The sequence below is a fragment of the Maylandia zebra genome, linkage group LG3, assembly GCF_041146795.1.
Source record: "Maylandia zebra isolate NMK-2024a linkage group LG3, Mzebra_GT3a, whole genome shotgun sequence".
NCBI lineage: Eukaryota > Metazoa > Chordata > Actinopteri > Cichliformes > Cichlidae > Maylandia > Maylandia zebra.
In genome coordinates, this window is record NC_135169.1 from 60,094,326 (window position 1) to 60,117,657 (window position 23,332).

The window sequence follows — 23,332 nt, forward strand, 5'->3', positions numbered from 1 at the left end:
TTGAAGATGTAAGAAGATCACATGGTGCTTTTATTATTGTGTTGGTTTGTTTGCTGTCTCTTGGATGGAGCCCAGCTGTGCGTGGCCCCTGGGCCTGTGGTCAGAGTGTGTGCTGGATAATCCGGCCCAGGATGAGGCCAAACTGACATGGGATGAAATGTCTGTCACATAATTGAGCTTTGTGATAAATGTACGACTTTAAACAAACACACTTTGTTGTGTTTGTTTGAAGCTGCTTCCTGTTGGCTTCAGCTGTTTGGAGTTTCCATTTTCTAAACTTCTACATTCTGAACCTTCTTCAGCTCTGAACAGATGATGAAACACTGAATGATTTCAAGCTCACACTTTGTCTAATAAACTTACATCTTTCATTCTTTATACAGATTGGAGAGCTGTGGTTTGTCAGAGATCAGCTGTGATTATCTGGCAGCAGCACTGAAGTCCAACCCCTCCCATCTGAGACAGCTGGAGCTGAGCCTGAACTACGAGCTGCAGGATTCAGGAGTGAAGCATCTGTGTGGTTTCCTGGAGAGTCCAGGATGTGGACTTGAAACTCTGAGGTCAGTCAGCATGTTTTAGTTGTGCTGAGATGAATATGATGTGAAAGTTGTGCTGACACTAAACTGCAGACATCAGGCTGATATTATACTGATCCACACTGAGGATCTTCATGGTAAAGTCTGTTTTCTTCTTCTCTGGTTTAGTCCATTGACTGCAGCAGAACAATGTTCACATTTCAAACAGTGAGACTCAACGTATGGCCCGCGGCCCACACGCGGCCTGCCCACCTTCCCTGATTCAGAGAGAGGGGACCCTGATTAACTGTGTAGTGTTCTTCCTCACAGTTCTAAGTATCAGACACAACAATGAATAATCCACAGCTGACTGTCTTTAGCAGGTCAAAGGTCACGGCACACAGCAGACAGTGGGAAATATTATAACTCTGATCATTTATCAGCACATATCCATATGTATAAAAACAAAGCTGACACTGTGAGACTTGATCAGAGGTGTGATCATCACAGCAGAGGCCTTTGTGTCAAAGTCACTGAGGATCAAACAGAAACACATGAAGCAGATTTTCCTGTTCTGGCTTTTTATAGCAGATAACCTTCAAAATATTCTGCAGTCCATCAAAAACTGAAGCAAACCATGAATCAACATGTGAACATGAGCTGATGCTGCTGAAGTGAAGCAAAGTTACAGAGGTTTGATTACAGACACAGCTGAGAGTTTGTAATCTGTCATCATTTTAAAAGGTTTACATTTCTTCAGTATATCCACATTTGCAGCTGCTACCTCAACCTCCACTTGTCCAACACAACTGCTGTCCACTGCCTCCATGACATTGTGATTTTGCTGTTGGTCTTCTGTCAGATCTTCATCAATCACTTCTGCACGGGGCACACCTTCAGACTCTGCAGCTGCATAACGAAAGCCTGTAAGATAAAATTAGACATAAGGTAAATGTACACCAATATTCCAATGACAGGTGTGTGATTCATCTGGAAGTTATGTGCGGATTAGTGTACAGTGATAGCAATTTAGTATGTTTTTAGAGGGGGGGGGGGGTTGTTTACCTCCGATGGGTGCTCTTTTTCGCTTCCGTTGCGTACGCCTTGAGTGCCGGTCCGAGTCTGATACAGGTATGTCGTCATGCCCCATGTGCAGTGTTGGTGCCCAGTCTGGATTTGTTACATCCATTTCATATGCTGGTTTGCCTGCAATAATGCCAAATCATAAGCTACTCAGTCGACATGACGTGGTTCTGCAGCATCACACATTAGCATGTTTTATCTCATTATCTATGACCTCAGCACATTGAAAATAACACTAAAAGCCTTTCAAGAGTGATATGAATTAATTTAGAACTCACCGGAAAGAAAATGCCGTGAGCAAACCAACAAAAAGCTGGGGATTGCAGAGAACTCGATATCCCCTCGTCTCACCGCTGCAATCCAAGCCTGACGTCTTTGTTTAGTAATATCGGATACATGGGATCCCTCACGTTGCCTCCAGGATGGAAAACGATGAAAAGAGAGCCCGTTATCCAGCTTCTTGCCTTCACGATCGTGTGATCTAACGTTGCAACCGACAACACAACACGTACGATCCATAGCTGAAATGGTATCCTTTGGCTGGCCTACTGTCATGGCGGAAGGGGGCATGGCCCATCTCCCGTGACATCACGCTCCAAAGCCCTATAGGTGGGAAAATGTACCATGTCGACCAATCAAAAATGATATGGAAACATGACATTTGGTTGTTTAGCAAAAGGGGGAAGTTTTAGGAGTGACCGGCAAGAGAGAGCGAGTGAGCGAAAGAGAGAGAGAGTTTTGATACGTGAGAGATTTGTGACGTTTACCGTGTTTGGTCTCAAGTTAGTTTGTTGTCTTGTGTATTTAGTGTGTAGCTGTTGTTTTGTTTTGTGTGTCAGTTCTACTAGTGATCGTCACAGTTGCTGCCTTAAAGCCAACAAAGGCAGATTGCAGTGTAAACGCTGAGTGACACACCTGCTGTCAGACCTGCAGGTTTATCCCTGTGCTGTTCTCATATGTGTTAGAGTGACACAAACTATTGTTTGACACCTGATTGTTCTGTAAATAGTTTGAAATGATTATATGAAAAACGTCTGAGCCTTGGCTGCATTTTTTGGTATATAGTACCATATAACTTTGTTGTTTGCAAAACGTGTGCGTATTTTTAAAAGTGTACAATCTCTATTTGCATTTCAAGTTATGAAGATGATTCGTTAAACATGTGTGTGGTTTTTACAGTCAAAATATCACTTTCTACTTGTATTTTAAATTTTGTCTGAATTTAGATAAATTGTGCTGATACAGTTGGTCAAAATGAGAAAATAACAGATTGGCAAGATAAACTGTTTTTAAAGGTAAAATATAGAGGCCACATCAAAAGTAGTCAAGAAGGGTTAAAGGCTAAAAGCAAAGTTGTCACCAAGTACTGTTTATATTTGTGTGTATTGCTGCAGCTTTTTTGAGTATTAATTTGGTGCCTTTGTGTGAAATAATGGTATTGTGAGTGATCCATATAGTCACAAAGAATAGCCACTTGTTTCTGTGCTACCAAAGTTCCCCGGCTTTCATTCAAAATGTGTTTATCGTCAGCACCTGCACATTAAACTACTTAAACATTATAAATGTCTTCAAGCTCACACTGAGGCCTGTGGGGTACTATCAGCCACTGAGACAGTACACACATTTATATGTGTTTGTATATGAATATTTCATACTTTAAGACTGCCTGTTTATTTAAGGGAGATGAACAAAATACATTGGAATTGTACAAAATAATATCATGGATGATAAATTAAATAGATTTTAAGTAGATGCTTGTGCATTCTTAAAGTCTTATATGTTGAACTGAACTATGTGATCTGTTCAAAGCCTTAATCTTAATTTGAAGTGAAATGTGCATTTTGAGTTTATACACTATGTATATAAGGCGACCGTTTCCTTTTGCAGTATTTTTGTGTGGTGTACTTTTCTATGTCTTAACAAAAGGGGAACAAAGGTGTTTAAGTTCACCTAGGATGATGTGTTTTAATTTTCACATGGTCTTGCTTGAATTTGACCCTGACAAAGGCGTATGAACTCTGTCAGCTGTTTGGAGTTTCCATTTTCTAAACTTCTACATTCTGAACCTTCTTCAGCTCTGAACAGATGATGAAACACTGAATGATTTCAAGCTCACACTTTATCTAATAAACTTACATCTTTCATTCTTTATACAGATTGATCAACTGTGGTTTGTCAGAGATCAGCTGTGATTATCTGGCAGCAGCACTGAAGTCCAACCCCTCCCATCTGAGACAGCTGAACCTGAGCTCCAACTTTGACCTGCAGGATTCAGGAGTGAAGCATCTGTGTGGTTTCCTGGAGAGTCCAGGATGTGGACTTGAAACTCTGAGGTCAGTCAGCATGTTTTAGTTGTGCTGAGATGAATATGATGTGAAAGTTGTGCTGACACTAAACTGCAGACATCAGGCTGATATTATACTGATCCACACTGAGGATCTTCATGGTAAAGTCTGTTTTCTTCTTCTCTGGTTTAGTCCATTGACTGCAGCAGAACAATGTTCACATTTCAAACAGTGAGACTCAACGTATGGCCCGCGGCCCACACGCGGCCTGCCCACCTTTCCTGATTCAGAGAGAGGGGACCCTGATTAACTGTGTAGTGTTCTTCCTCACAGTTCTAAGTATCAGACACAACAATGAATAATCCACAGCTGACTGTCTTTAGCAGGTCAAAGGTCACGGCACACAGCAGGCAGTGGGAAATATTATAACTCTGATCATTTATCAGCACATATCCATATGTATAAAAACAAAGCTGACACTGTGAGACTTGATCAGAGGTGTGATCATCACAGCAGAGGCCTTTGTGTCAAAGTCACTGAGGATCAAACAGAAACACATGAAGCAGATTTTCCTGTTCTGGCTTTTTATAGCAGATAACCTTCAAAATATTCTGCAGTCCATCAAAAACTGAAGCAAACCATGAATCAACATGTGAACATGAGCTGATGCTGCTGAAGTGAAGCAAAGTTACAGAGGTTTGATTACAGACACAGCTGAGAGTTTGTAATCTGTCATCATTTTAAAAGGTTTACATTTCTTCAGTATATCCACATTTGCAGCTGGTACCTCAACCTCCACTTGTCCAACACAACTGCTGTCCACTGCCTCCATGACATTGTGATTTTGCTGTTGGTCTTCTGTCAGATCTTCATCAATCACTTCTGCACGGGGCACACCTTCAGACTCTGCAGCTGCATAACGAAAGCCTGTAAGATAAAATTAGACATAAGGTAAATGTACACCAATATTCCAATGACAGGTGTGTGATTCATCTGGAAGTTATGTGCGGATTAGTGTACAGTGATAGCAATTTAGTATGTTTTTAGAGGGGGGGGGGGTTGTTTACCTCCGATGGGTGCTCTTTTTCGCTTCCGTTGCGTACGCCTTGAGTGCCGGTCCGAGTCTGATACAGGTATGTCGTCATGCCCCATGTGCAGTGTTGGTGCCCAGTCTGGATTTGTTACATCCATTTCATATGCTGGTTTGCCTGCAATAATGCCAAATCATAAGCTACTCAGTCGACATGATGTGGTTCTGCAGCATCACACATTAGCGTGTTTTATCTCATTATCTATGACCTCAGCACGTTGAAAATCACACTAAAAGCCTTTCAAGAGTGATATGAATTAATTTAGAACTCACCGGAAAGAAAATGCCGTGAGCAAACCAACAAAAAGCTGGGGATTGCAGAGAACTCGATATCCGCTCGTCTCACCGCTGCAATCCAAGCCTGACGTCTTTGTTTAGTAATATCGGATACATGGGATCCCTCACGTTGCCTCCAGGATGGAAAACGATGAAAAGAGAGCCCGTTATCCAGCTTCTTGCCTTCACGATCGTGTGATCTAACGTTGCAACCGACAACACAACACGTACGATCCATAGCTGAAATGGTATCCTTTGGCTGGCCTACTGTCATGGCGGAAGGGGGCATGGCCCATCTCCCGTGACATCACGCTCCAAAGCCCTATAGGTGGGAAAATGTACCATGTCGACCAATCAAAAATGATATGGAAACATGACATTTGGTTGTTTAGCAAAAGGGGGAAGTTTTAGGAGTGACCGGCAAGAGAGAGCGAGTGAGCGAAAGAGAGAGAGAGTTTTGATACGTGAGAGATTTGTGACGTTTACCGTGTTTGGTCTCAAGTTAGTTTGTTGTCTTGTGTATTTAGTGTGTAGCTGTTGTTTTGTTTTGTGTGTCAGTTCTACTAGTGATGGTCACAGTTGCTGCCTTAAAGCCAACAAAGGCAGATTGCAGTGTAAACGCTGAGTGACACACCTGCTGTCAGACCTGCAGGTTTATCCCTGTGCTGTTCTCATATGTGTTAGAGTGACACAAACTATTGTTTGACACCTGATTGTTCTGTAAATAGTTTGAAATGATTATATGAAAAACGTCTGAGCCTTGGCTGCATTTTTTGGTAAATAGTACCATATAACTTTGTTGTTTGCAAAACGTGTGCGTATTTTTAAAAGTGTACAATCTCTATTTGCATTTCAAGTTATGAAGATGATTCGTTAAACATGTGTGTGGTTTTTACAGTCAAAATATCACTTTCTACGTGTATTTTAAATTTTGTCTGAATTTAGATAAATTGTGCTGATACAGTTGGTCAAAATGAGAAAATAACAGATTGGCAAGATGAACTGTTTTTAAAGGTAAAATATAGAGGCCACATCAAAAGTAGTCAAGAAGGGTTAAAGGCTAAAAGCAAAGTTGTCACCAAGTACTGTTTATATTTGTGTGTATTGCTGCAGCTTTTTTGAGTATTAATTTGGTGCCTTTGTGTGAAATAATGGTATTGTGAGTGATCCATATAGTCACAAAGAATAGCCACTTGTTTCTGTGCTACCAAAGTTCCCCGGCTTTCATTCAAAATGTGTTTATCGTCAGCACCTGCACATTAAACTACTTAAACATTATAAATGTCTTCAAGCTCACACTGAGGCCTGTGGGGTACTATCAGCCACTGAGACAGTACACACATTTATATGTGTTTGTATATGAATATTTCATACTTTAAGACTGCCTGTTTATTTAAGGGAGATGAACAAAATACATTGGAATTGTACAAAATAATATCATGGATGATAAATTAAATAGATTTTAAGTAGATGCTTGTGCATTCTTAAAGTCTTATATGTTGAACTGAACTATGTGATCTGTTCAAAGCCTTAATCTTAATTTGAAGTGAAATGTGCATTTTGAGTTTATACACTATGTATATAAGGCGACCGTTTCCTTTTGCAGTATTTTTGTGTGGTGTACTTTTCTATGTCTTAACAAAAGGGGAACAAAGGTGTTTAAGTTCACCTAGGATGATGTGTTTTAATTTTCACATGGTCTTGCTTGAATTTGACCCTGACAAAGGCGTATGAACTCTGTCAGCTGTTTGGAGTTTCCATTTTCTAAACTTCTACATTCTGAACCTTCTTCAGCTCTGAACAGATGATGAAACACTGAATGATTTCAAGCTCACACTTTGTCTAATAAACTTACATCTTTCATTCTTTATACAGATTGAGGAGCTGTGGTTTGTCAGAGATCAGCTGTGATTATCTGGCAGCAGCACTGAAGTCCAACCCCTCCCATCTGAGACAGCTGAACCTGAGCTCCAACTTTGACCTGCAGGATTCAGGAGTGAAGCATCTGTGTGGTTTCCTGGAGAGTCCAGGATGTGGACTTGAAGCTCTGGGGTCAGTCAGCATGTTTTAGTTGTGCTGAGATGAATATGATGTGAAAGTTGTGCTGACACTAAACTGCAGACATCAGGCTGATATTATACTGATCCACACTGAGGATCTTCATGGTAAAGTCTGTTTTCTTCTTCTCTGGTTTAGTCCATTGACTGCAGCAGAACAATGTTCACATTTCAAACAGTGAGACTCAACGTATGGCCCGCGGCCCACACGCGGCCTGCCCACCTTTCCTGATTCAGAGAGAGGGGACCCTGATTAACTGTGTAGTGTTCTTCCTCACAGTTCTAAGTATCAGACACAACAATGAATAATCCACAGCTGACTGTCTTTAGCAGGTCAAAGGTCACGGCACACAGCAGACAGTGGGAAATATTATAACTCTGATCATTTATCAGCACATATCCATATGTATAAAAACAAAGCTGACACTGTGAGACTTGATCAGAGGTGTGATCATCACAGCAGAGGCCTTTGTGTCAAAGTCACTGAGGATCAAACAGAAACACATGAAGCAGATTTTCCTGTTCTGGCTTTTTATAGCAGATAACCTTCAAAATATTCTGCAGTCCATCAAAAACTGAAGCAAACCATGAATCAACATGTGAACATGAGCTGATGCTGCTGAAGTGAAGCAAAGTTACAGAGGTTTGATTACAGACACAGCTGAGAGTTTGTAATCTGTCATCATTTTAAAAGGTTTACATTTCTTCAGTATATCCACATTTGCAGCTGGTACCTCAACCTCCACTTGTCCAACACAACTGCTGTCCACTGCCTCCATGACATTGTGATTTTGCTGTTGGTCTTCTGTCAGATCTTCATCAATCACTTCTGCACGGGGCACACCTTCAGACTCTGCAGCTGCATAACGAAAGCCTGTAAGATAAAATTAGACATAAGGTAAATGTACACCAATATTCCAATGACAGGTGTGTGATTCATCTGGAAGTTATGTGCGGATTAGTGTACAGTGATAGCAATTTAGTATGTTTTTAGAGGGGGGGGGGGGTTGTTTACCTCCGATGGGTGCTCTTTTTCGCTTCCGTTGCGTACGCCTTGAGTGCCGGTCCGAGTCTGATACAGGTATGTCGTCATGCCCCATGTGCAGTGTTGGTGCCCAGTCTGGATTTGTTACATCCATTTCATATGCTGGTTTGCCTGCAATAATGCCAAATCATAAGCTACTCAGTCGACATGATGTGGTTCTGCAGCATCACACATTAGCATGTTTTATCTCATTATCTATGACCTCAGCACGTTGAAAATAACACTAAAAGCCTTTCAAGAGTGATATGAATTAATTTAGAACTCACCGGAAAGAAAATGCCGTGAGCAAACCAACAAAAAGCTGGGGATTGCAGAGAACTTGATATCCGCTCGTCTCACCGCTGCAATCCAAGCCTGACGTCTTTGTTTAGTAATATCGGATACATGGGATCCCTCACGTTGCCTCCAGGATGGAAAACGATGAAAAGAGAGCCCGTTATCCAGCTTCTTGCCTTCACGATCGTGTGATCTAACGTTGCAACCGACAACACAACACGTACGATCCATAGCTGAAATGGTATCCTTTGGCTGGCCTACTGTCATGGCGGAAGGGGGCATGGCCCATCTCCCGTGACATCACGCTCCAAAGCCCTATAGGTGGGAAAATGTACCATGTCGACCAATCAAAAATGATATGGAAACATGACATTTGGTTGTTTAGCAAAAGGGGGAAGTTTTAGGAGTGACCGGCAAGAGAGAGCGAGTGAGCGAAAGAGAGAGAGAGTTTTGATACGTGAGAGATTTGTGACGTTTACCGTGTTTGGTCTCAAGTTAGTTTGTTGTCTTGTGTATTTAGTGTGTAGCTGTTGTTTTGTTTTGTGTGTCAGTTCTACTAGTGATCGTCACAGTTGCTGCCTTAAAGCCAACAAAGGCAGATTGCAGTGTAAACGCTGAGTGACACACCTGCTGTCAGACCTGCAGGTTTATCCCTGTGCTGTTCTCATATGTGTTAGAGTGACACAAACTATTGTTTGACACCTGATTGTTCTGTAAATAGTTTGAAATGATTATATGAAAAACGTCTGAGCCTTGGCTGCATTTTTTGGTAAATAGTACCATATAACTTTGTTGTTTGCAAAACGTGTGCGTATTTTTAAAAATGTACAATCTCTATTTGCATTTCAAGTTATGAAGATGATTCGTTAAACATGTGTGTGGTTTTTACAGTCAAAATATCACTTTCTACTTGTATTTTAAATTTTGTCTGAATTTAGATAAATTGTGCTGATACAGTTGGTCAAAATGAGAAAATAACAGATTGGCAAGATGAACTGTTTTTAAAGGTAAAATATAGAGGCCACATCAAAAGTAGTCAAGAAGGGTTAAAGGCTAAAAGCAAAGTTGTCACCAAGTACTGTTTATATTTGTGTGTATTGCTGCAGCTTTTTTGAGTATTAATTTGGTGCCTTTGTGTGAAATAATGGTATTGTGAGTGATCCATATAGTCACAAAGAATAGCCACTTGTTTCTGTGCTACCAAAGTTCCCCGGCTTTCATTCAAAATGTGTTTATCGTCAGCACCTGCACATTAAACTACTTAAACATTATAAATGTCTTCAAGCTCACACTGAGGCCTGTGGGGTACTATCAGCCACTGAGACAGTACACACATTTATATGTGTTTGTATATGAATATTTCATACTTTAAGACTGCCTGTTTATTTAAGGGAGATGAACAAAATACATTGGAATTGTACAAAATAATATCATGGATGATAAATTAAATAGATTTTAAGTAGATGCTTGTGCATTCTTAAAGTCTTATATGTTGAACTGAACTATGTGATCTGTTCAAAGCCTTAATCTTAATTTGAAGTGAAATGTGCATTTTGAGTTTATACACTATGTATATAAGGCGACCGTTTCCTTTTGCAGTATTTTTGTGTGGTGTACTTTTCTATGTCTTAACAAAAGGGGAACAAAGGTGTTTAAGTTCACCTAGGATGATGTGTTTTAATTTTCACATGGTCTTGCTTGAATTTGACCCTGACAAAGGCGTATGAACTCTGTCAGCTGTTTGGAGTTTCCATTTTCTAAACTTCTACATTCTGAACCTTCTTCAGCTCTGAACAGATGATGAAACACTGAATGATTTCAAGCTCACACTTTGTCTAATAAACTTACATCTTTCATTCTTTATACAGATTGAGGGACTGTGGTTTGTCAGAGATCAGCTGTGATTATCTGGCAGCAGCACTGAAGTCCAACCCCTCCCATCTGAGACAGCTGGACTTGAGATACAACAACAAGCTGCAGGATTCAGGAGTGAAGCATCTGTGTGGTTTCCTGGAGAGTCCAGGATGTGGACTTGAAACTCTGAGGTCAGTCAGCATGTTTTAGTTGTGCTGAGATGAATATGATGTGAAAGTTGTGCTGACACTAAACTGCAGACATCAGGCTGATATTATACTGATCCACACTGAGGATCTTCATGGTAAAGTCTGTTTTCTTCTTCTCTGGTTTAGTCCATTGACTGCAGCAGAACAATGTTCACATTTGAAACCTTCAAAGAAGAAGAAAAATCCTCCACTGGATAATTCACTGTGAAACTCTCCAACTCTTCATTCCACCTTAAAGTCTGTCTGACACTGAAATCCAAAGCAAAATGTGCGTTTGCTTTACAGACAGCAGTCCAACACAAACATACACACATCATCCAAAACACAGTCCAACATCCAAATCTCCTCCACTGCCAGCATGAATGATGGGAAAGAGAAGGAGGAACACTCTGACATTCAGGGTTAGAATGAGTTTCATGAAGCAGACTGTGAAGATCAAAGCTGCATTAGAAAGCTTACATGAATGAATGAGTGGACAGAAGTGGACAGAGATCATCTGAAGCACTTCAAAGGCTTTAAATCAGCACATTTCTCTTTATTCTTTATCAACTCTGTTAGTTTCTCTCAGTTTTCTGTGGAATGAAGCTAACAGCAGGCTAATAAGATGCTGACCAATAGGTTTCTATTAAAGGTTGTAATTTGTATATGAAAAAGTGCTTTGGCTCAGCAGGGATCAGCTTACAGGTAGAATACAGCTGCTGGATGGGATTAGCATGTCATAGCTATCTACCAAACTGCTAACTGGGGCATTTCAGGCCATCTATGGATCATTTTTGCTAACTGTTTATTCAGCTTAGGCTTACAGGGCTGCAGCCTGTGCCCTAGCTGTCATAGGGCAAGAGGCGTGGTCCACCTGCACAGGTGAGCAGTCCATCACAGGGCCAACAGAGAGAGACAGAGAAGCACTCTCTCACATCCACACCTACAGCCAATTTAGAAGCACCAATGAACCTAAGCAGCATTTCATTGGACTGTGGGAGAACATCCAACCTCCACAGAAAGGCCAACAAGCTTCAACCTACAACCTTCTTGCTTTAAGGCACTAGTGCGAACCACTTTTCCCCATTTCAGCCCAAATCCGGCATCTTCCTGTTTCTGACTCCAGGCCAGCTCCACTAACACTTTCTCATCAGACACTGCCACCTAGTGGAGGAAGTCTTAGTTCCATTTGAAGCTTCAGATGACAGTTAGTTCCTTTACAAAGAGGTGGAGGTGGTGGGGCCACAGCACCATCATCACTGAGTGCCATAGGACACTTAACCTTTGTTTCCATATGCTGGGAACTTCCTGTTGTTCCAAGGAGGACTGGAAAATGTGTGAAGATCTCCCAGTCAGTTCCTCACAGCACACTTCAATCATTTCCCTCCCACAGCATCAGGACCAGGGCTTTTTCTCTCTTTGGTCCCACTAAGAGATTTCCACACAAACACCTCATCAGTGGGACTCTCAGAGCTACCAGCCCTTTGCTACAATCACAAAGCTCTTCATTGAAATCAATGATATCAAAGCTGGAATCAAATGAGTCCAAGTCTTCTGCTGATTCAGCATCACATTCATCTTTGCTCCTTGTCCTGCATCCCCACCATGGACTTCATTCCTTTCCAAGCCAGCCTTGAGTGTCCTTTATTCAGCTCATCCTCTGCTTTACTTTTACACCTGATTTTAGCTGCTTTATCTCTCTTTCAACAAGTTTCTGTGCCTCAATCTTTTTCTTCTCTCCCTCATAACAAGACAGCTTCTTCTGCCTGAGAACATGTTGGAGTGATTTACTAATCCAGGGCTGCTTATTGGGGAAAATACTTCCTGTTTCCAAAGTAATCCCCATTTTTCCCAGAAAGAAATGTAAGTAGAAATCGATGATCTAAGTGAGAACATGAGCCTTTAAAAAGTCCCAGTGGGTGCAGTCAAAGCAGTCCCTCAGTCCCAGTATAGAGTCTTTGGTCCAGACTGGAACAACTGTGTGCCCAGTTTGAGCTCTCTTCAGTCCTGTGACCTGACAGACCCAGAGGGGCCATCACATCACATTTAGAAGCTCCCCTAATGGAGCCACAACACATGTCCAACACTTAGTCTGTCTTGTTGGACCAACTGGAAGAAATGATTCAAGGACTTAGTCACAGAACAGAGATTCAAATCTCCAAAATCCAACTGGCTGCATCAGGACATATAGTCTGAAACTCTGCACAGTTTCCTGTTTGAAGCTGCTTCCTGTTGGCTTCAGCTGTTTGGAGTTTCCATTTTCTAAACTTCTACATTCTGAACCTTCTTCAGCTCTGAACAGATGATGAAACACTGAATGATTTCAAGCTCACACTTTGTCTAATAAACTTACATCTTTCATTCTTTATACAGATTGTGGGACTGTGGTTTGTCAGAGATCAGCTGTGATTATCTGGCAGCAGCACTGAAGTCCAACCCCTCCCATCTGAGACAGCTGCACCTGTACGGAAACAACCTGAAGGATCCAGATGTAAAGCAGCTGTCTGATCTTCAGCAGAGTCCAGACTACAGACTGGAGACTCTGGAGTAAGTAGAGTGATGGAGTGAGTGGGTGGTGCTATCAGCAGTATTGTACTAAACACAGTCAGTATGAAACAAAGATCCAGTGTTTCCTGTAAAGCTGCAGCTTCTCAGTGAAGCTGTGAGAGGAGAATGGTGACAGGCTTCAGGATTGGACACAAACACTTCCTGTTTCTGACCTTTATGGTCACCATGGTAACGGCTGACACGCTCTGATCAAACGCTGTCAACAGCCAATCAGCTCTCTGAACAAAGCAGCACGCAGACCAATGACTGCATTCATTTCCAAGTTTAAAGCAGTGAAGAACACAGTCTGTAGGTGAGGAAGAATCTAGTGAGAGCAGATGTTTGGATGGAATTCCTCCAGTTAACAGCTGGAACCGTCCATCTGGATTGTTGGGCTTGTTGTTGGGGTTCCTACAGAGCTCAGAGTGGACACACCAAGGTTCTTCTAATGAATGAAAGTCCAAACTCAAACTAGGAGGGAAAAACATTTTCATCAACTTCAATAAAAATCCAAAGATTAGAAAAAGTGAAGCAACAATGAGTCCTAGTACAGTCCCAGCACTGAAGTCCCTGCTGCTCTTTATACTGGATGTGCTGCATCACTGACTGACAGCTGATGAAGAGTCTCTGGAAACACTCGTTTATCTCCTCTGCTCTTCCTTCTTCTCTCTGCAGGTGGAGCTGGTGGTAAACAGGACGGTGTGTGTGCTGAGAGAGGAGGAGCTGTGTCCTGATGATCCAGAGAGGTTGAAGCAGCAGCAGCTTGTGTGTAGAGACGCTCTGACTGGGCCATGTTACTGGGAGGTGGAGAGGAGAGCTTCATCCAGCAGTGACTGACAGAGGAATGAGAAGAAGTGCAGATGACTGTCAGTGCTGCAGAGTGAACTGCTCTGAGAACAGCTCCACTGTCAGACACAATGTAGAGTCCAGCATCATCCCTGTGTGTCCCTCTGGATCTGACAGAGGATCATCAGTGTATCTGGACTGCTCTGCTGCTGCTCTGTCCTTCTACAGTCTCTGCACAGTCTCTGTCTGACTCTGGCTTCAGACCCTCCTGGATCAAACTCACCTGGAAAGACTTTCAAACATCACTCAATAGATTTGAATACAGAATATATTTGATATATACTGTAGATGTACTGTAGAGTTGCAGTTTGTCACTTGTAAATACAGTCTGTGAGCAGCTGTGAGCTGAAAGATCTTTCTAGAAACACGAAATGTTTTCACTCTTCTGTTGCTTTTTCATATATTTCCACAACATTAATATTGATCCCACCTGTCTCACCTGTTTCATGCTTTTATACATAATAACAGGACACGTGTGATCTGAGCGCTGCTGTGGTTGCTGTGCTGCACGTCTTCATTTAGATAACAGAGACATCTAGTGGTTCAGAGGGAGAACTGCAGGAGGTGGAGCTGTGTTTTAGTGTGGAAAACTTTTTATCTTTTAGGCGCAGATACAAATATGACAAGTATCAGTGTGAGATACAAAAGGTCACATCAGTCAGCAGAGGGAACAGTGATCACACAGCAATGTAAGAATAGAAACATAACAGTGAATCTGGACATGTATACAGATGGAAGCAAACAAACAGGATGTAACACTACATTAAAGCCACAAATGTGAAGAAAACAAACACAAAGGAAAATATATTTGATCTCAGGAATCCAAATCAGATGCTTTAGAGCAGGGGTCGGCAACCCTGGGCACGCGTGTCACAGCTGCCACGTGAAGGGTTAACTGATGGCACGACCATAGCTGGACTGGCCATCGGGCATACTGATGGTGATTTTTCGTTTTTAATGGGCCGATGATGTTTTTTTATTTTTTTGTAACGGTATAAACAATGAAAGATGGCGGATTGGCCGGATGCTGGTCGATGTGTAAAAATAAGTCAGTTGTTTGGTGGTGGCTTTGGCGGAGCTTCCACAGAGGCAGCAGGTGGATGAGGGAAAGGGGAGGCAGGAGGAGCAGAGACCCGAGGCGGCTGCCGGTCCGAGTGTCAGGTGAACTGAACTTCAGGTAAGAAGTTATGACCTGCAGTCTGTCTGGGTCAGATATAAACCAAGTTTAGGTGGAGTTTATTTTCCTTGTGCTGACTTTTTACAGTCAGTTATAATAACTCCCACTCAGAGGAGACCAGAGATCACATTAACATGTGTGTCTCTGTATTAAGAAACATGACATATTGGCCCAGTTTATTTTTCTTATCATTGTTGTGAGGAGACCATAAATAGCATTTGTATTTTCTGTTGTACAGTTCATTTGCTGTTATGGATAAAAAGTCTTTCTTTTTTTCAAAATAGCTGATAAATATTCGCTGATAGCTGCAAACATCTGCGCACAAATATAATCCTATGAAGTGGTTCTATATAGTGTGTAATTTATTGCTAATGCAATCATATGGCACATTGACTTCTGAGGAAATGTTAGATGCACTCATCATCAGAAAGGTGTCCGACCTAAACCAGGAGGTTTAGAGTATCATAGAGTTTTTGTGGTTTGTTTTCTTTAAGTCATTTCACAGATTTTCTCTATAATTTCAATTCCTTGAATAAAACAACAAACTTAGGGGATGATTTTGTAATCCAACTTTATGTATGAAAGATTTGACTAAACATAAAACAATCTTCCAGCTCAGTCGTCATTCTTATCTTGTGAAATCAAACCAAATGTTCTGTTGTCTCTAAATCAGGGATTGATGAAATCTTTGGTTGCATCCATTTATGAACATGTTCTCATTCATATTAAATCGTAGTCTAAGTCCTTCTTTAGAGGGATAAATGTCATTCATTGTCTTCAAATGTGTTTCTGTTGTTTTGGGGGGAAGTTTGAAGTCCATTGTTCAAAGTCTGTTAATGAAACTTTATGAAGTTTATGTAGGATGTTTTTCCTATTTTGTATTTGTTTGAATTATGATGTATTTCTGACTCTTGCTGCCATGATGCCAGGTCTCTCTTGAAAACAACATTTTTAATCTCAATTAAATTTTCACCTGGAGAAATAAAGATGATAATAATAATTTTGTCTTCAGGGAATCATTTCTCTGTAAAACAGCTTCTTCTGAAACTCTTGTTACATTTCTTGTTTATTGTTTGCTGGTTTTAGAAAAATGTCATCGTCTCTGTGTGAACTTAAACTCTACATGTGGTGTCAGCTATAAACGAGCTCTAGAGTCTAATAACGATGCTTTTATTATTGTCTGGTATCCAACCTAACCCTGGGCCTCTGGCTGAATGTGAAACACCAGCAGATGTTAAAAACTGTCTGGGTTACACGTGCATCACGTCGTGTGCTTCCTGACATGGATATGATTGGAATCTGGGCCTGTTCAAGCGGTGCTGGTATCGTTGTTGTTTCTGAGACTTTCCAAATCTTTACTGGATAAAAACGTAGCAACTGATGGATTTAACATTTAGCTCTCAGACTGTCCCAGAAAAGGCGGAGGTCTGGAAGTTTATGTGAAGCTCTGTCTTGCTGCTCAAGTCTTGTTCTCTCCATCTGCACCTCAGCCATTTGAAATCTTGGCCTTAACTATTGATCTGTTTGGAAATCAGACTGTTGTTGGCTGCTATCAGCCTCCACCTGCTTCCCCCAGCACATCACCGTCTCTGGTTCAACTTTTATCTGAGCTGCATTTTAATGACGTCTTTCAGATGGATGATTTTCATTGGGACTGGCTTTCTTCTGTGTCTGATGATTTTAAGGCACGCTGCTTGTTTTTAAAACTGACTCAAATTATTTAAAGCCTCACACGCCTTGATCCTAAACACCCAGATAAATCTGCTCTTATTGACCTTTTTTAACTAATATGCTGCGTAAGTTTTCCACATCTGCAGTTTTTCCAACGACCTGAGTGATCACTGCGTAGTTGGTGCTGTGAGAAACACTAAAATCTCACGCTCCGAGCCCGCATCAGTTTGAACTGGGGTCGTATTAAACAGGCTGACAATGTCAGTTTGGGAACATTTACAGGAGAGTTGTGTCTACTTTGTGGACAGACACGCCCCTTTTTGCCAGGTCAGGGTGAAAGGTCGGGACAGGCCTGGTTTGGTTCAGTACCGGCCGATCTCCTACATGAGAGAAACCAGGCCTGGGCAGGAAGTCTGGCTCTGATGCTGATTGGCTACGTTTTCATTAGCTGTGTAATCGGATTACTGCCTCCATCATCAAGATGTAACTATTTTTTACTTTAACGACTGACAGTCCAAACGACCGTAGGAGGTTTTGGCAAACTATAAAGTGTCTCTGCCAGCTGTGACTCCTCAGAGCTTCCTCCTCACTTAAATATCGACTCCACTCCTGTGTCACACAAAACTGAAATGTTGCTTTAACAAACACTTTGTTGCTTCTTGCTCTTTGTTCAGCACAGTATCTGATGGTAAACCTCTTGCACACAACTCTGCTCGTAGTTCCTGCTTACTGATACCTTTTCCTTCACACCTGTCACAGTAGAAGAGGTTTGTAAGGCTTTGAATAGCCCCAACACCAGAAACTCGTCCTCACAATCGTTCTCCTTCCTTCTTGCACTTGGCTGCAAATATCATAGCTGAGCCAGTGTCTTATATTTTTAATCTTTCTCTACAACAGAAGAACACCACTATACTCTGTGTTCTCTGGTTAACTGGTCCTCATTGGTCTTACACAGGATGGTCCATTAGTATCATTTTATCTATCAATCTGTTTCTGGGTTACTGCCTCCTATTCATCAGAGTACATGTTAGGCAAACAGTTTAGTCACAGCCTGCAGTCTCAGGACATCATTACATCCACTGTTCCATCAGTTCATGCAGAGCTTGGGAAGAAGGCGTTCTCCTTTTCTGCTCCGTCTTCATGGAAAACATAACCGAAGGATTTAAGGCTCTCCGTTGATTTCACTTGCAGACTTCAAAAGACGTACACATGTTTTTGTGAAACCATCTCTGGGAACTTGTTCTCGTTTTTAATGTGACTGAGTACATTACACAAACTTTTCTCTTATTGTTGTAATTTTAATATGTGTGTCTGGAACAGGTCTCTCTTGTAAATGAGACATTGAGTCTCAATGAGCCGACCTGTATAAATAAAGCTTCAATTACAAAGTCCTTTGTATAAAAGCTCCTTCAGCTGCCAGTGGGACGTGCTGTGGCACTATCGGTTGCAGAGCCTTTATATTGTTAGTTAGAAACTACAAATATAATGGCTCACTGTATTTCAGAATCAGAGAAACTTTATTAATCCAGGAGGGAAACTGAGTTGTCATAGCAGCAAATATACAAGAAACAACAAGCACTCATATAAAGTGAGTGTAGAAACAGAGTTATGATAAATAAATATTCAGATAAATAATATCAATATATAATATAAATAATCTATAATCCAGTTTTGAGTTCCCTCCCCAGACACCTTAACGCCCACTCACATCCTGGGCCATCTGACCTCAGGAAATCACATGATAGGGTGGGGCCAGGTTTCACAATGAGCTCACCCGAAACCCTGGCTGATTAGGACCCCCACCCGCTTTCACACCTTGGCTCATGTGATTACGTAGAGGATCATCAGGGGGTCCTTTGTCCCTCTTTGGGGGGAAACTCCCACTGGGTTTAAATCTGGGACTCCCCACCAACTGACCTTAGAACTGAAGAAGCTTCTCAGATGAGAGGTGAAACGTCTTCAAGCAACTCAAAGAAGTCCAGACGCTTTTCTTTGCAAGCTCCTTAGTCTACAATGACCTGGATGACTGAGAACCGTCACAGACAACTCAGTCCCATATTTTAGGTTATTCTGAATAAATCGTTCATGCCCTCTCTTTGGAAAGAAGCTGTCGTGGTTCCTGGTCCTAAATCTAGTCGTCCAAAAGTTCTAAACGACTTCAGGCCTGCTGCCCTCACCTCAGTCTTTGAAAAAATCATCAGAAATGTGATTATGGAAGACACTGAACTTCAGCTTGATTCAATGCAGATTGCACATAAGCCCAATAGAGGAGTGGAGGACGTGCTTTTGATTCTACTTCACCTGATTGTCAAACACGTAGAGAGTAAAGGACTTCAGTTCATCGATTTCTCTGCTTCTTTCAATAACACAGCCCCAGATTTGAATCAAAAGACTTTTAGAACAGTTTGAAATCCGGACAAACCTGAGCAAGTGCAGTCATATAAATATCTTGATGACAAATGCTATTATTTTTCTGTAAAGCAAATTGACCTAAAAGTAAAGTAACCTTGATATGTCAGGATGTAGATGTCCCACCCAACAACGTCACCCAGCCCTGAAACATCGGTACTGTTCAAGGCAGCATTGCTGTCCACACGTCCATCAGAGTGTTTCTTTGGACTTCATGGTGTTGCTGCTCCCAGTATTCTCTGAGACAACCTCTGAGGCCGTCACAGAGCAGCTGTATTTGTACTGACATTACATTACACACAGGTGCACTCTATTTAGTCATTAGCACTCATCAGGCAATGTCTATGGGCAACTGACTGCACTCAGACCAAAGGGGGCTGAATAATAATGCACATAACAATTCTCTTCACTCTGCTGACAAGAGATTCAACCCCCACTATGAGCACCTTCTAAAGAGCACCATTGAAAGTATCCTCACCAACTGCATCACTGTGTGGTATGACTCCTGCACTGGGTCCTGCAGGAAAAATATGACAACGGGTAGTGAGAGCAGTGGAGAGGATTGCAGGGTCCTCTCTTGCCTCCCTCCCCAGGAGATCTACTGTGCCTGCCTCATTCGAAAGGTCCTCTTCATTACAGGTGACTCCACTCATCTCTTCAACAGCGTCTTCAGTTTGCTGCCATCAGGAAGGATACTGAAGAGACCTTTTGACCTTTACATTTTCGTTAATATCTTTAAAACAGAAGCAGCAGAAACGAGAATTTTAGCAGCACAAACCAGCACAAGCGTAGCACAGTTGATTGACACCAGTTTTGTTTGATTTAATTAATGTGGGGGGGCTGGTTGACCTCTGGGGACCTCTAGAAATTTTCTTGAATATCTTTAAAATGATAGCAGCACAAACAAAAATTTTTACAGCAGAAACGTAGCATAAACGTTTGATACCACTTTTGTTGGATTTGAAGAAGGTGGGGGGTCGCGGGAAAAACCAGCAAAAGAACTCGAGCAGCCGGGCTATGTAAAAGGTGTAGGGGGGCATGTTTGCGGTCACGTCCAGCGGGTGTGTGGGCTGTTTGAGTCATCTGTTACCAGGCAAACTCCAATGCAGCAGGCTGCTGAACACACACAGGCCTCCTGCATCCTCCTCTTCAGCTCTGCTTGCCCGATATCGTGACCTAAGCAGGGTCGGGCCTGGTCAGTACTTGGATGGGAGACCGCCTGGGAATACCAGGTGCTGTAAGCTTTTGCACTTCCACACACAAACTGCAGAGGGCACTTCTGCTCCTGCTTGTGCTTAGAGGCATGAGAAGTTAACATTTATGGGTGATAAAATCCTTTTTCTATATTTTTAACATGAGAATATCAGTTTTCCATCTTGTGTTCCAGAGTAATCGGACAAAAGACAAACGTAGAACAAGGAAAAAAGAGGCCAAGTGTCTCACCTATAAAACAAAATGACTGTTTTCTGAATAGTCTCACACAGATAAACATTTGCAGGGAATACCTTTTCCTTCAAAACAAACGTCACAGACTGTGTTTTTCTTTACTGATTGTATTTGAGTAGAAACTCAGATTAAAATGGCATCAGTGCTCATAAAATGATTTAACTGTAAAAGTAGGTGTAGTGGATCACTTTGCATAGATCTAGATAAAAGTGCTGTAAGCAAAGACTACAGTGGTCATTGAGCAGCTGTTCCTATAATGTGAATCTGGGATAAAGGCACAGATTATTTGTTTGCCTTTGTTTCCTGGTTCTTTCTTTCTTATCCAAATGGAAAAAGAGAGCATAAAAGTACTGTTTACAAGCAGCTTATCTATCTCATTGTGCCCACTATCATAAAATCTTGGTTGACTGAGCACTGAGCCATCTACCACTCGAAATTGAACCTGTGTGGGACAACAACAAAGTCCAGTATACTAAGTTTCAGTAATGTGCAGTTTTTTCTGTGGAAGATGTAAATCTAAATAGATGTCCTATTGTATGCATAATATACCACTGAACTTTATAAAACAACTTCTAAAAGCAAATTTCGATTTATTTTAGATTTTCTCAAATCCAAACAGTGCTAAAAGCATGCACACAGTCAAATATTTTTCATACGAGGTGCTGAAGGTTCTGCAATGTTCTGTCAGTGCGCCCCAGGGCAGCTGTGGCTACAATGTAGCTGCCATCACCAGTGTGTGAATGTGTGAATGATGTATCTGTGGCTTTTTGTCACACTTGGAAACCACGGTGTTGTGCAGCTATTTGCCTTGTTGCAGGGTTTTAAAAAAACTGCAGTTTTGATTTTAGTGAAAGACACCGTCTCATGACTCATTGAGTGCCGCGACTGACAAGCCAATCCGTGGCCTGCAGTCTGACGATGTCACATTTCCTGACTGCTTGGAACCCCGACTAAGTCGTCCTGTAGCCCACATCATAATGTTTCCATCTCTCTGCTTGACTGCGGGGATGCTATTTTTTGCATCACACTCCTATTTCAAAAGGTCAGTTAAAGCCACATAATTGGAATTTGGTTTCATCTCCCCACAGCACTTTCTCCAAAGTCTTCCCTGAATCATTTAGATGTTCACTGGCACTTGAGATGGGCCTATACATGTTTCTCCTTGAACAGGTAGCTACCCTATGTTAGCCTAGCTTTCTATCACTGATGCTCTGTGTGTATGCTGCTGCCTCTCTCTCATGTTACTTAAAAAATTAACCCCACAGCTTCAATAACCGTATCTAAAAATCTCTCAGTGAAAGTTACGGTTGTAGGTTTGGAAACATTTTGGGGTAGCCAGTGTTAAATAGAGACAGGGCCACATTCTTTATCTAGTCATTGTAATGAAAGAAGCACATTAAAAACTATATGAGAGTTTGCTTTTAACAAGCATGTAATGACTCTACTTAGTTTAGGTAGTCTTAGGGAGTCAAACTGAAAGTAGCATTTTGTGGATGTTTTCCCTGCTGCCCGATCCCATCAGTCTCTTAAAGCATCATTTCTTATGCGCCCTGGTGTGACAGTGGTTTCATGGCGCTACAGGTTACCTGAGCACATCAGGTATATTACGGTTGAAAACCAGTGCCCGGCCTTCCAGTGGGTGTTCGACCCCTCGTGCACAGCTCAGGAGTCTAAACGACCCAGCAGTTATGGACATGTGTGTTTTTGGTGTGCTGTCCCTCGTTCTCCCTGCTTGCAGGTATATCTGTGTGTGTGTGTGGATGCCGGAGTTTCTGAGAGCACCTGTTTACAGGCACCTTCAGGCCTGGTGGGTGTGGCCCTGCCAGGTGGTTGGCCACACTTGAAGACCATCACACAGCTGATCAAGCCTTGTCAGAGGAGCTACTTGAGAATGCGGTGGCGCTCTCTCTGACGCTGGATCATTGCGTGACTTCACGTTAGTCTCTCGGCCAGTCAGTACGGATAGTCTGCCACATTGTATGTGTCTTACGGCTGCCTGTTTGTTATCTCCCCAGGAGAAGCGTGGAGACGAGAGGGCAGCGAGCACGGGGTGCTCAGACACTGAGGAGCGGAGACAAGGAACACTAGCACTGGGAAGAGGACATTTCACGGGAGTCGGGAACGCACTGCGGATTTATTGTTATTTTCCATTCACTGTAAATAAACGCACTGCTTGCATTCAGAGCTCCGTGCCTGGCTCCTCCTTCCTCACATCCCCACGGTTGACGCTGGCCAACCGTGACAAATAGCTTTTCTTAGATTCATTATTAGTTCAACATTGACAAATAGTAGTTGACTAATATCAGGAGCCAAAAAGAAAACAAAAAACAAACTAAATAAATATTTCAGACGCTGAAAATAAATTATTACGGTTGTTTAAATTTGCTGTCAGCAAGTTAGGTCTAATGCATGTAGTCAATCTAATGAATCAATATTACATGTAAAAAGTACAGAACTGAAAATGAAACTAAAATATAACGGTAAATGAACTGGTTCTTGTATAAAACCTTTCTACTCTCTACAACTTGCCTCATTCATGCACTCACTTTTTTCTATGCTTTTTCTCT

At 41.8% G+C, this 23,332-nt stretch overlaps 1 protein-coding gene and 1 long non-coding RNA gene across 2 annotated transcripts in view; both read left to right on the forward strand.

Annotated features, from left to right (window-relative positions):
* LOC112433846 (protein NLRC3-like) overlaps positions 1-7,320 on the forward strand; it is a 33,008-nt gene extending 25,688 nt beyond the window's left edge. The window contains exons 7-8 of the mRNA XM_076882275.1: positions 3,755-3,931; positions 7,125-7,320. Of these exons, the coding sequence (XP_076738390.1) occupies positions 3,755-3,931; positions 7,125-7,320 (373 nt within the window). The remainder of the gene's footprint in view (positions 1-3,754; positions 3,932-7,124) is intronic.
* A 5,569-nt stretch (positions 7,321-12,889) lies between these two features.
* On the forward strand, positions 12,890-16,239 carry LOC143416877 (uncharacterized). Its single transcript, XR_013097134.1, has 2 exons — positions 12,890-13,216; positions 13,892-16,239. It is a non-coding gene; the product is annotated as an uncharacterized LOC143416877 (long non-coding RNA).
* The last annotated feature ends 7,093 nt before the right edge of the window (positions 16,240-23,332 follow it).